Source organism: Gracilinanus agilis, chromosome 2 (genome assembly GCF_016433145.1).
Source record: "Gracilinanus agilis isolate LMUSP501 chromosome 2, AgileGrace, whole genome shotgun sequence".
Classification (NCBI taxonomy): Eukaryota; Metazoa; Chordata; class Mammalia; order Didelphimorphia; family Didelphidae; genus Gracilinanus; species Gracilinanus agilis.
In genome coordinates, this window is record NC_058131.1 from 141,988,032 (window position 1) to 142,002,879 (window position 14,848).

A 14,848-nucleotide genomic window follows, 5' to 3' on the forward strand; every position below is an offset into this window, starting at 1 on the left:
CAGAGTCCAAAATTCTAGTGATGAATGTCTGCCTATCTCGCTAAGAATCAAAAAATTGAGCCGTTTACCTTTAAGCCAAGATGAGGCATTGTTGTATATAGTTTAGTAAATGGCCATTTATTCTCAAGGGAGAACATAAATATAGGAAATGTGCTTTTAATTCTATTTGATTGTTATTTTTTAAATTAACTTTGGGTCAAGAAAGGGAGAATTAGTTTTTTTACTTCAATGGTTAAGATAGAACAAAACATAGAAACAAATTTGAATAGTTATTTGCCACTGCACAGTAGATTACAGCATTGTTTAAAAAGTTATTTGTTTTTGTTTTATTTTTTTCCTTCTGTTCTCTAGGATATAGAGTATATTCGGTCACATTATAACATTGAAGATTTTATTTACTATGCTCATCACCAACGAGAAGAACATGGTCATGTGCACCATTTTGTTTTAAATCCCATATTCCAACACTATACTAAATATTTTCTGAAGGAGATTCTTCGTTTAAGCTTTAAAAACTGCCTCTACTATCCAATTTATCCACAGACCAGGGAAGGCAAGGTAAAAGAAATATGCTGTATCTTTATTCATCTTTGTGGTGGATCCCATTTCCCAGTACATTCCATGTTCTTTACTCCTAATATCCTTTCCTCTCTCTTCTTAATGAACCTTTCTGCCCTCTGTATTTTCATAACACTCTATTGATTATAATTTAAAAGGTTGCCCTTATTTTGGCACCTTTATTATACTAAAAATAAAAGTCAAGAGTATTTTAAATTGCAAAATGACAACTAATACAATCTGAACAAACAAGAGTTTGTACACGGACAAAATACAGCCCCAAAACTACCTGGAGATTGGTGCCAGAATTTCAGATTACTTCTCAAGGTCTAGTTGTGCTACACCCAAATCACATTGTTATTTTTCTCACAACATTAAGTTATTCTAAAGTAGCCATTTCTGTATGCCTAATATATGGATAAAGTTTTCTAAATTCTGTCCAACCTTTGTGAAAATATAAAGAACATCATTATAAAAAAAAATATATATATATATATACACACACATATGCACACACCCATACACCATATATTTTTCTATTTATTCCTTCACTTTTGAGTGATACCACAGTTCGCCTCTAGTCCCATCATCTTAAGATATAAGATTTATTATTTTGCTTTGTCTTTCCTGTAATGTAGATTTGAGTTGGTAATGTGGATTAGTGAAACATCAGCCTCAATGATGAAAGCTAGTATATTAGCTTTCATTCTTGATTCAAAGGTATGCTAGGGCAGATTCTGATCGAATGAAATTGTTGAGTTTCTTCTTAAAAACCAAAGTGAGACAAAATAAATTGAAATTATCTCATTTAGCAACCTAAAATTATATAGGTGTAGGAATACCTGCACATAAAAATGAATTTGATAGGGTTTATTCCCTATCAGTGGATTTTTTGGGGAGAGGAGTGATGAGATATATGGAATAGATGCAATAGGAGAAGACTTTTGGTGTGAGGTAGAATTGACAATTGAGTCATTTCTTCTGCTCATGGAAATGAAAATAATTCTAACAATCCCCAACAGAACCAAATTTGAATTTGGGGAGACTGGGACCCTGGACCATGGAATTTTATTTTACTTACTTTCTGTCATACTATTTTGATAACCTTCAGATATCATAGTAAACTCTTCATTTTATTCACAGTGTTGCTGGCATACTTTGTACCCATTAGTAATAAGAAAAATGTTATTTTGGCCACTTAATTTAGAATTTATATATATCCCACAATTCAGAATTATGGGCCCCTTAGAACTAATCATATGTCTATATTTCTTACATATGAGCATGGGTTTTAAGAAATATTTAACATTAACTTTTTATTCTAACATGTACTTCTATAAATTCAAATAAAAGTGGAAGTTGGAGACAGTTGCACAATTAACTTAGATAAAAACAACAAAATGCTCTATCTAAAATATCCACATAATTAGAAAGAGATCATTTTTTATTTATTGTGCTTAAGTTATCTAGATGGCTTTATCCATGTATTATTGCATTATGCATGTATAAGTACAGCCTTTAGAAATTTAACCAAAATTATTTTTAAAAATAAATATTTTGGTTGTCCTACAGCTCAGTGTTATAAAACTTAAAGTACTTTACACTTTAAGAAATTCATTTAGAAAGCCCACGTTCCTTATGATGACTACATGACTATGATGACTACAATCTGTAACTACATTCAGCACTATTAGTTTTTAGCAAATTAATAATATTTAAAATAAATCATTAGTGAATAAATAAAACTCTTGTTTTTAGAGTTTACACTCTAACTGAACAAACTAAACAAATACTTCATTAGGGGATTTAGACCTCTTTATTTTGCTAACCTACATTTTTAGATTTGAATGGTTAAAAAATTCTGGAGATTATTTTAAAAAATCCTCTGATGTTGAGAAAACATATAAGAAATAAACAGGATTCAAGGTGGAAGAGAACTCAAAGGTTCTCTTCACCTCCAAACCTATATCCAAACCAGAATTACCTAAATATTTTCTAATGAGTTGTCTTCCAAATTTTGCTTACAGACTTACAGAATAGGGATTCCAACACTGTCCTAGAACCTAATTCTTAGGGAGGTTTTCCTTATATCATGCCTAAGTGTATTTATTTGCATCTTTCTCCTATCATTCCAGTTCTGCCTCCTGACGTAAAGCAGAATAAGTTGAATTTATTTTCAATGTGACAAAGCTTCAAATATTTGGAGATAGCAATTACTTTTCCTATGAGTATTCTCTTCTTTAGTAGACATCCCCAGTTCCTTAAACTGATCCTCCTGTGACATGACCTTGAGGGTCTTCCCCATCTTTATTCCTGTTTTCTGAACATACCTAAGAGGTAACATCCATTACTGTGCACAATACTCCTGCCTTGGTCTAATCAGAGATTGTTCCCCTCCTAATTCTGGATACTACTCTCTCTCTTAATCAAGTTTAAGATTGTTTCAACTCTTTTAGTTCTCACACTCTTTATCCATAATGAACTTTTATTTCACTTAAAAAAACCCTTACCTTCTATCTTAGACTCAATACTATGTATAGGTTTCAAGGCAGAAGAGCAGTAAGGGCCATGCAATGGGGGTTAAGTCACTTGCAGACTTTCAGGATAAGGATTCCAAACATATAGCTAGGAAATGTCTGAAGTCACATTTGAACCCAGGATCTCCCGTCTCTAGGCTTGACTCTCAATCCACTGAGCCACCTAGATGCCTCTATATTTCACATTTAATGTGTAGTTCACTAAAATCCCAGATCTTTTCCAGATGAAATGCAGTTTAGCCATGCCTCCTTGTGAAGTTCATTTTTTGAACTTAAGCAATCAAAAACTTTACAGTCATCTCTTTTAAATTTCATCTAATCAGGTTTGACCCAAAGTCCTAGTGGATTGAATGAAGTAGGATATGCAGTTACAGATTTAATCTTTGAAGAATAGTTTGGAAATGTTCACCTCCAGAGGATGAGAAGTAGAAATAGGAAATATGTAATTTATATATTTTGCTAGATGATGCTTTCTTTGTTGTGGGGAGGGAAAAGAGGGACTGAGCAAATAAATACATTTTAAAAGAAAAGAATGAAGTAGGAGAAAGGCAAAGCAAAGCAATAAGCATTTACTAAGGGCTTGCTACATGCTAGACAAGGTACTAAGCATTGTAGCTAAAAATATTGGCAAAAAGATAGTTCCTGCCCTCAGGGAGTTTACTATCAAATGGAAGGGAATGAGGAGATAACACACCAAAGGAAATTGAGAAGGTGTGGAGGATAGATGGCAAATCCTCTTCCCCAGGGTGAGGGATATGGTGTTGAGGTTCCCTGAGTCAGAAGCAGAAGGAGTAGGGAATGAAGGAAGGCTGGATTGTGCTCCTCCCCAAAATGAGAGCCCTGGGAGGAAATTACTAGTGAGATTCTTCAATTATTTCAGTTGTGGACATCTCTTTGTGACTCTATTTGGATTTTTTTTTTTGGCAAAGATATTGGTGTGGTTTGCCATTTCCTTCTCTACAAGAGTAAGGTACAGGTGAGAAAAAAGAAAACAAAATGAATGAAAAAGCTCTGCCTCCTCTTCGTCATCAATTTTGATTATTCCATTGATCCAAAGTAGTGATTCCATCTGACTTGGATCCTTTCTTTCCCCCTAATATAGCTTTAAAAGGTAGGGAATTTTGTTTCCTTAGCTGTTTTCTCCAACACCAATTCATTAAAAAAAAAACAATCCTTAACTTCTGCCTTGGAATCAATATAGAATATCAGCTTCAAGGCAGAAGAGTGGTGCTAGGCAATGGGGATTAAATGACTTGACTAGGATTACACAACTAGGAAGTGTCTGAGGCCACATTTGAAACTAGGATCTCCCATCTGCATGCCTGTCTTTCTTCAACCTTAGTTCATTTTGAACTTGGATATTCTAGTCACTATTCTTACAGGGCCATGCCATATTTTTAAATATTTATACTTTGATATATTGTATATATCCTACTTTACAAAATTTAAAACACTATTTAAGCGAACACTATTTTTATTGTGGTTTTCATTTTTCATTGACAGGCAACATGGAATAGTGGATAGAGAATCAGAGTTCAAGTTCCTCATCTGATGCTTACTAGTTTTGTGAACCTGGTCAAATCTTTTAAACCCTCAATGTTTGGGGCAACTCTTCACAAAGCAGTTATAGATCTCCATTGGTTGAGGAACTTTCCTCACTGAGAGTACCACTGTTTCCCAACATCAGAGTTCTCAAAAATGAGAGCCATGACCTGGCCCCAAGGGCTGTATGATCCCTTAATCAAGTAGCAAAGATGGTTAAATCTTACCCTTCCCACAATAGCCAAACTCGTGACTTATCTCCAACACAACCACACTTCCCTTTAGTTCTTTATAATTCCCTACTCTTAACTTCCTCCCTCCCTTGTTCAAACTCCCAGCCTCCTGGGTTCTACACTCAAAATAGTCCTCTCTGGATAATTGTAATTTAATGACCTCCACATCCACAACAGCAACTGAAAAGATGCCACTGGGAAAATCCTTATCCTCTTCACACCCCATCCCTCATAGCTATAGCAGGCACCCCTGAGAGGGAGGGCTCTACACTCCAACGAACTGTTGAGTAAGAGCTCTATGTCCAACCTTTTACTTTTGGATGGGACAGACTAAGTTGCATGGGATTCAGATTGCATTACATTATCTTTTCTCACAAAGCCATCCCTCTTCCAGACTTTCCTACTGCTGTCCTTCTAGTCACTTAGATTTGCAGTTAGAAATGCACTTAGCTCCATCCTCTCCCTTACCTGACATATTCAATCAGTTGCCAAATCTTGTCATTTCTGTCATTAGAACATATTAGAACATCTCTCTTGTCTGTCCTCTTTCTTTACTCATGCCTTAGTTCAGTCTTTCATCTGTCACCCAGATTATTATACTGGTCTCTTTGCTACTTTGCTAGCTTCTCTGCCTCAAATCTCTTTCCTCTTCAGTCTTCCACCTACCTACCAAAGAGATTTTTCTAAATGTAGACCTGACCCTGTCATTCTTCTATCCAATAAACCCCAGTAATTCCACAATGACTCTAGGATCCAAATTATTTCATCTTTATCTTGACCTTTAAATTTTTTTTTTGCAGATACACATAAGTAATATACACATCTTGTGGGGTATACTCAATTTTTTTCTAAACTGGTAAGGGTGGATGATGAGAAAAATTTGTAGACCATTGCCCTACACCAATAAATTCACAGCTCTCTCCCCATCCAAATAGTATTATCTAGATCAGAAGTTCTTAACTTGGAGTCTATGAAATTAAAAATTATGATAATTGTATTTCAATATAGTTTCATTTCTAAACCTATATTATTTCATGTGTTTTAAAAACATTATTCTGGGAAGGAGCCTCTAGGCTTCACTAGACTGCCAAAGGGGTCCATGATACATCTGATCCAGATTTAAATGCATGTGTCTATATTTACACACACACACATATAAATGAGAAAGATAGGAACACTGCTTTGGTTTGATAGTATGAAGGGACAGAAGCCAAGTACTTTCCCTTTCCTTTAAAAAAACCCTTTACTTTCTGTCTTAGTATCAATTCTAAGTTAGAAGAGTGGCAAGGACTAGACAGTTGGGGTTAAGTGACTTGCCCAGGGTCAAACAGTTAGGAAGTATCTAAGGTCAGATCTAAACCACATCCTCCCAACTCCAGGTCTGGTGCTTACTCCCTCACTGCCATAAAGTATATCTTTTCAATGGTTATTTTTCTTCATTTCCTTTTTCCCCCTTTGTTTCTTCTACTTTAATCTAAAGAATCTTTTTATTTAAACCCTTAACTTCTGTGTATTGGCTCCTAGGTGGAAGAGTGGCAAGGGTGGGCAATGGGGGTCAAGTGACTTGCCCAGGGTCACACAGCTGGGAAGTGTCTGAGGCCAAATTTGAACGTAGGACCTCCTGTCTCCAGGCCTGACTCAATCCACTGAGCTATCCAGCTGCCCCCAATCTAAAGAATCTTAAGTCCCAGATACCTTCCAGAGCAGAATGGCTACATCTAATGCTATTATTTCCCACTATCCAGGCTGATACATGCACAAGCTGTAGCAGTTGTCCCCAATGCGAACTCCAACCATAAAATTAGTCATCCTGGGTTAGCTCTATAGAAAGTCATCAGTGCTCATCCTACCACCTACCTGGGAACATGCATGTGTATATCTGCATAGTTGCCATACACATACATGTTTATGTGTGTATCTCCTCCATCCCTGCCCTTGCTTCCATCATCTTTACATGTTTTTCCTTTTATTCTATGAGAGCAAATTAATTCTCTGTGTGTCTACACTGATTTCTTTAAATAATTCCTCTTCCTTTTCTTCAGAATTATTTTCCTTTTTGTTTTCAGAATTTCCTTCTTGAGAATTTACCATCCCTTTGGCCCAACTTTTATTGAATTTCAGTCCATTAAATCTTCTCTCTCTTTTGATGAAACCTTTGAAATCGAATTCCACCCCCCCCCAGATCTAGGACATATCAGAATAAGACTTGTTTTCTTCTCATTTTCTTCCAGAAATTCTAAAATGAAGTGGTCACCTCCTCCTACTCCCAGTTCTTCCACCATTGATTTGAACTAATAGCTCTTAATAATAAATGCTAAATTAATATTTTAGTGTTTTCTCATCAAAGCACTATTTGTCAGAATGAAATTCATGAAGCAGTAATTCCACTTGTAATGTAATGTTAATTAATGTCAAATTGAGATAATGCATCCCTGCCCACACTTTGCATTTTATTATTTCATTTCCTCTACTTTATTTCACCCAGAAAGGTCCAGTTGAAGATAGTTAGAATGACATGGCAGGCAACAGGAGAGATTTCGAGGTCCATTTTTAAGTTGCTCACTTGGATGACATTTCAGGCTATGTGTTTTCTTAAAGCATCTTTTGCCAAACAAGCAAAGGTTAACAGTAAGCAGATAACACAGCTTAATGAGGTCAAATCAAGCTGATTCATGATCACTATGGAGAAGAATATCCTCCTGGGGAAAATACTTGTACTGAAAAATCCCATAAACCAAACCACTTGTTTATCTGTCATTCCCACAGAGATAGTAATGTAATTACTCTCATAATTATCTTCATTAGTGTCAGGCATTATCTGCAATTCATTCCTCTGCTCTAAGAGTATGTTTGTTTATTTGCTGATTTTTCTCTTGGATTTGGCCAACCGAGTTAAGAATTTTGTATCTGTAAGCCATACACCCGACATCTGTGATGCACTGTTCTGACATTCTCCCTGCTAAAATATAGATTGCTGTCTTTCAGTTTCAGAATCCCTATGCCCATTCCCTGACATCTGCCCTTCATTACTTGGTTCCCGTGCGACCAAGACGACAGATTGTCTATCCTCTGGAAGAGCTTGGCATAAATGCTCCATCAAAGGAGGTCTCCAAGGATCAGGTGGGTAACAGAAGCAGCAGCAGGCAAGAGGCATAGTGCCAGCTAATGCAGGGTTTGGCAGATGGGATGACATTACTGTCTTAGTGTTGAATAGGCTGCTTCTTAATTACAGTGAACCTGGTGTTCATACCCTTACAGCCTAAGCCTTGCTAATGCACCACTGTATCTTTTTTTTTTTTCAAAATGTTCATTTCAAATTGAACATTAAAACAGTAACCATTGCATAGTGATCATTAAAAACAAACAAATAAATATGCAGAGGGGGGAGTATTTTTCTAACACAAACAGCATTTTTTCTTTCTTCAATTCCCCCAAATGGTACCCCTCTCTCAACTGATTTTCGAGTTCATGACAAGAAATGCTATGTCACTCAGGATGAAACTGACAGAAATAGTACTTGATGTGTTTTAGTTAGTTCTTTAGTCCTAAAGTCATGTTTATTTAATTGGCTTTTGGAGTGAAACTCTGAATTCTACTGCAGAATGTCAAGAATGATTAACAGAAACATATTAGATACCCTTGGGCTGCTAAGATATTTGACCTTAAAATGAATGCATTTGCCTAAGCAAGAGAACAAGAAAATATCACAAGGTAATAGGATGAAGTAAAAATCTGATTTTTAAGGTCAAAAATTTATACAGCTATTTCCAATAAGAAAAACAGATGAGTGGGAAAACCTTGTAGAATCATCTTTCAGATAAATGTCCATTTGGAGTAAGGTGGTTTCCTTCTTAAAAATATAGAAAAATTACCATAAGACAAAAACATGATTCCCCTTTGAGGAAAAAAAAACACTGAAAATAATTCCTCGGAGACAGATATTATCTCTAAGAAATGAAAATTTCTCCAGATGTTAACACCTTATGAAGCACATTGTACCAATCATTTTGTCTCCTCCTTCCTCACCCCCATTAGTTTGCAAAGTACGATTCAGGATGAGGACTGCTCCTTAGAAACCCAGTTTTGACGAATAAATACAGTTGCTTTAGAGGTTATTTCTGGCTTTTTTCCTCTAAATTATTTCAGACTATTGAATTTTCGTTCTGCATCCTGGTTTTTTATTGTGGAGGACCAGTGTAAAAATATTCATTCTTAAATCACTATTTCAATTTTTGTTTTTGTTGTTGTTGTTGCTGTTTGTTTGTTTTTTACAAACAGTGGTACAAGGGAACCCCAGTTTGAATGTAAAGGCATAGTAGAAATTTCCCTTCTCCTCAGTGTCTGTAGGTCAAAATTATAACCACTCACTAGTTAAATGATTAAGTAATAATGATTTGTTCTCAAGCAAACCACATTTGCTATTATTGGGTTTTTTTAAACATATATTAGCTGTGGTCTATCATACCTATTCATCAGAAGGATTTTAAAGATACAGTTTAAAAATCTTAATAATTTTGATTGAGGTGGGAAATATCAAAAATCTCATTTTTTTATTAGTTTACGAAGATAAAATAAACAAAGATATTGGAAAGATAGGTATGTAACAACATATTCATGATTTCTTAACAGGGCAATAGGTTTTGTAGCAGTTGCTTCAGATGTAGTTAAATTATTTATCAACTTAATTCTGTTTTGCTTACTTTTAAAGTTCACATTCCCCTGTTTACTGCTTTATTTGTGCAGCTCTGGTTCCCTTACCATATTCATCTATTCATTTAATCACTTGCTTTTCATAGCTTTCATCCAGGTCAGTCTATCTTAGTGTTGCCTTCCATTTCTTTGCTTTCACCCAGGAAGTCAATTTTCAAGGGAACAGATCACTCCAAGCATTAGTAATGGGATAGAAAGCTTTTCAGCTCAGTAGGTTGCCAATTTGAATCCGGCACAGGTCAGCGGTGATTGGAATTTATCATTTTATGGCAGTTTGGTGACCTCTGTACAATGACTTAGTACTTTCAGGCTAGTTTAGTTGATAAGTGTCCCTGATACAATATCTCCCCCATAGTTTCTACTAATTGATTGTCTTCCAAGTATTGTGCCATAAGAATGGGCATAGCAAATAGACTAATGAGCTTTTACTTCAAGCTTCAGAAGAAAGTCCTGAAGATTAATAATATGGCCTGATAGTCAGCAAGTACTAAGGGAACCAAGTTAGTAATCAAGAAATAGTCTGAAACATGAGACATACTTTGGTGATTTTTTTTCCTAGCTAGGATTACTGCCTAGATCATTGTGTACACATTCTTTTGGTAATTTGGGGTTAAATAGGGGCTACTTACATGAAAATACAATCATACAGAATGCTATTATTTAGACTAATCAGAATGAACTCTAAAATCTTCAGCCGCCAGGTATGTGAACATATCTTTAGATGTTTCCCCTCTTATTGTTATTAAGGTCAGACTGATTTTTACTGACAGGTTTGTGCTTGCTTGCTTAACAAGTAATGAAAAAAACCATTGAAGAAAATCCCATTTTAAAAATGTATAATAGGAGGCAGCTAGGTGGCTCAGTGGATAGAGAGCTTGACCTAGAGAGAGAAGGTCCTAGGTTCAAATCTGGCTTCAGACACTTTCTTGTTATGTGAACCTGGAAAAGTCATTTAACTCCTTTTTCCTAGCCTGTATTGCTTTTCCACTGCCTTGGAACCTATAATACACAGTATTGATTCTAAGACAGAAGGCAAGGGTATTTTTTTAATGTAAATTATTATTTTTTAGATTTTATTATAATCAACTCAGTTTATTCAGGATGGCAAAGAGCTCTTAAATACTCTATCTTAATTTGAATAAATGCTGCTTATCAGTGATCATAATTACAACCCCTTGTATCTACAAAACATGTTACTGTTTACCAAATGCTTTCTTCATAACAAGCCTATGAGACAAGTAGTTCAAATATTCCCATTTTTTTAAGCTGTTGAAGAAAATAGAGGTTCACAAATGTTGTGACTTGACTAAGGTCACATAAGTGTTATAATGGCAGCTTGTAAAGCTTTTTTTTTTTTAAACCCTTATCTTCTGCCTTAGTATTAATTTTAAGACAGAAGAGCAGCAAGGGCTAAGCAATAGGGGTAAAGTGATTTCCCTAGGGTTACACAGCTGATGAATCTGAACCTAACCAAACTCTTCCCAACTCTAGGTCTGGTGCTCTATCCACTACTACCCAGCTGCCCCGCTTATAAGTCTTTTGACTCATTCATGCTTCTTCCCTTCAGTGATAGATTGAAGCAGGAACAGCTGTGGGCCTTAATTGAAGAGTACCGAGCTGCCTAGTTTTTTTTTTTTTTAAATCTTAAACCCTTAACTTCTGTGTATTGACCTATAGGTGGAAGATTGGTAAGGGTAGGCAATGGGGGTCAAGTGACTTGCCCAGGGTCACACAGCTGGGAAGTGTCTGAGGCCAGATTTGAACCTAGGACCTCCTGTCTTTAGGCCTGACTCTCACTCCACTGAGCTACCCAGCTGCCTCCCCCCCCCCCCCCCAGCTGCCTAGTTTTTAACTATTGCCCAGGCTTATAAGGGAGCATTAGAAACATTCTCCTAATGCTGGAAATCAGTGCAAGAGAAAAAAGAAATGGCCTCAGGGAACTGGAATTATTCAGAAAATATGAGTATAAAAGAAGAGTTAGTGTTGTGACAAGTGTGCGTGCGTGATAAGAGATTCAAAAGCAATGTTATGAGTCAGTGTGAATGGTTTGTTAGTGTGTCCAGGTATGACTCCCCGGAAGTTTGGGGGTGTTGTTTAGTTGCAGCTGCCTGAAAAGTTGGGTTGAACCCTGAGGGCCAACTTTGGTTTAGGGAGGATTAACTCATCCTTCCAAGGTAAACTGCCCTAGCATGTGCAAGTAACCCATAAGATTGAATATGTGCCCGGCCTCAGTGCCTTTCACATTTAGGTATTTCTATCATTTGGTGACAGTTCTAATAAATGCTATGTGAAGGGCACATGTCTGAGCCCCTGGTTGTCCCCGAGTATGACAAAAAAAAATGGGGAATAGGGCGAGAAGCAGGTAGACCTAGAAGCAGAACACATGTGAATGAGTCTATAACATTCATTTCTTAAAATATATAGTTGTTGTTATAGCTTAGCTAGAGAGCCAAATCAACCTTTTATGTTGCCATTTGATAATATTTTTTTAAATGATGTCTCATTTAAAAGCTACCTTGTATAAGCTTTTTGGGGGGGGCAAGTTTTTGGTCAGTTTATATGTTTTTGACATTTGAATTGTCTGTTTTTGTTTTCCTAAAGTAAATCACAATTGATTAATCTTCCTTCTTAAACTTAAATATATTCCTCCTCTCCTAGAATGTGATCTCTTGCAAAGATGTTACTTACTGGCATTAGTTACCCTTTGAATTGCTTCTTTTCATCTCTGACTGTTCTTCCCTCAGTCCAAGTATAATTACCATCTGATGGACTGTTACTGGATACAGTTTCACTTGTACATCTGCTGTCCTAGTAAATTTCATTATTCCACCCAGCACCTGCTAGATTTTCTCCTAGTTTAATTGTTTCCCACCCCCTCCTTAAACTTCTTAACTTTCATTGCCAGCACACTGGTTTCCATTTGGATTTCGGGAGAGCAACGATTTAGCATCTTTTTGATGGAGCTTTTTCAGTTTAACTAATGGTTCTTCTTGCACTATTCATAGAGGGAAATCATGAATATTCTCTATCTTGTCCTGAATGTGACCCAAATAATGTCATATTGTAAGTGTACCTGTAGTAGATTTAACCCCAGTTTCATTCAAATTTACTTCTCTGCTGTATCCCTGTGCAGAAATTTCCCAAGCATTTAATGTCTGTATATAAAAAAGTATAATATCTTCTACCTTAGAGTCGAACTCTTTTCTAAGAGTCTTAGAACTATTTTCATGGATTCCATTCATAAGCATCATTTTAAAAAATTTTTTATTTTTTTTAACTTAACTTTTAACTTAACTTCTGTGTATTGGCTCCTAGGTGGAAGAGTGGTAAAGGGTGGGCAATGGGGGTCAAGTGACTTGCCCAGGGTCACGCAGCTGGGAAGTGTCTGAGGCCGGGTTTGAACCTAGGACCTCCCATCTCTCTAGGCCTGACTCTCACTCCACTGAGCCACCCAGCTGCCCCCATAAGCATCATTTTTAGACTGAAAATTCCTTGGGTTCTGAGATCCTATCTTTATGGTTCTCAATGTATAGGCTGGCATAGCACCACATAGAAGACTGATCTAAACATTCAGCACTAGATTCTGATTATCTTCAGGATCACAGAGGTTCTTAGAGTAGGATGGTGTCTTAAAGCTCATTCGGGCTAACTTGTAGAGAAGTTAAATGACTTGTTCAGATACATTAAGTAAACAGTAGAATCAGGACCTGAACCCATCTTTAGACTTCCATACCACTACATCACTCTTTCCACTCCATGATTCTTTTCTCAGAAGTATTCATCGACAGTAAACATTCATTTCATACCTATTCTATGGCCTTGGGCTCTGCTAGATGCTGAGGAAACAATGACCCAAAATCCTAATACTTTCCCGTAAGCAGCTTAAAATTCTAAGAGGAAACAACATATAAACACACAAGTTAAAATAATAGGAGAAGTAGGAGCATTTGTATTTGGGTGTCGGATCAGAAAGTTTTATAAAAGAAGTGATACTTGAGCTGAGCTTTCAAAGAAGCTGGGAATATAAAAGCCAAAGCTCAAGAAAAAAATGTATTCAATATATAGAGGGCAGGCTTTGCAGAGGCACGGAAATTGAAGATTGGAGATGGAATACATCAAATAGGCTAGTTTGGTAAGTAGTTTATAGATCATAGGATTTAGAGGTAGAAAGGACTTTAGTGATAATCTAGCCTCACAACACTCACATTTTATAGATAAGGAAATTAAGTCCCAGAGGGGCTGAATGTCCAGGTTTAGTTAATAGCAGAGACTTGATTTGAACCTAGGTCTCCTGACTTAAATTATTTTATTTTTATATAATATATTTATATTATATATTATTATAAATTACTAATATTTTTACTTTCTGAATGAAAAACTTGAAACCATTAAAAGTTAAATGGCCTGGAAATGACTTTCCTATTTTATAGATCTGTGGCACTAATTACATGAATTCTGACAAAAAGTGGACCATAGTTGAATTCTTTCCACAAAAAAATGCTCTGTTTAGCTGCATAGCCTAGTGACTTTACACTTGTTCTTAGATCATGAGCCAAGTCTGACACTGAAAAAGGACAAGGGGAGAGGTATGAGCCAGAGTGGTCCACCATCTTTGTTATTGCCCTGTGGTCACAACATTGATGTTAACCTCATGTCATAACTGTCCTGCAAAGACTGCCTTTTTCCTCTTGTGGCCATGCTCGAAATGCTTCCTTAATGCATAAAAACCTTTAGAGGGACATACAGAGTAGAGAAGGAAGCTCTAGTCCTGTTTGTGTGAGGAACCCTTAAGGAGTATATGTGGGATTCATGCATGGAACCCTATGTGTTGACGGGTAGTGATGCACTATGCCTATTGGTCCTTGTGTGAGGGCAAATGATTTTATGATTAAGACTGGAAGCAGAGCTGAATCTGGATTTTGAACAGGGCTAGGGCTAGGGGTGGGGATGAGGAAGGTAGCATTTGACTCTTGAAGCTTGATGATTCACATATGATAGTGCTTTCAAGACAAAGTGCCTCCTTAACCTTTATATACTCAATGCTTATCAATCATGGGCTTCTTTCTTAATCTCTAGAATAAATATTGATGAAGCCTACTTTCAGATCTATTATTCTTAACAGGTATTAAGAAGCTTTTGGTTGTTTCAGTGCTGACAATAAAAAAGAAAACTTGAACATCCTTTAATTCACAGGAATGAACTTTTCTTGTAATTATCAAAATGCCTTCAAACAAATTTTTGACAAGGAACTACCAGCAATACAAAGGA

The 14,848-nt window shown here is 36.3% G+C and overlaps 1 protein-coding gene across 1 annotated transcript in view; it reads left to right on the forward strand.

The window, feature by feature from the left end:
• CFAP61 (cilia and flagella associated protein 61) overlaps positions 1 to 14,848 on the forward strand; it is a 368,321-nt gene that overhangs the window by 140,339 nt on the left and 213,134 nt on the right. Inside the window, exons 12-13 of the mRNA XM_044659499.1 lie at positions 352 to 558; positions 7,856 to 7,990. Coding sequence (XP_044515434.1) covers positions 352 to 558; positions 7,856 to 7,990 — 342 coding nt within the window. The remainder of the gene's footprint in view (positions 1 to 351; positions 559 to 7,855; positions 7,991 to 14,848) is intronic.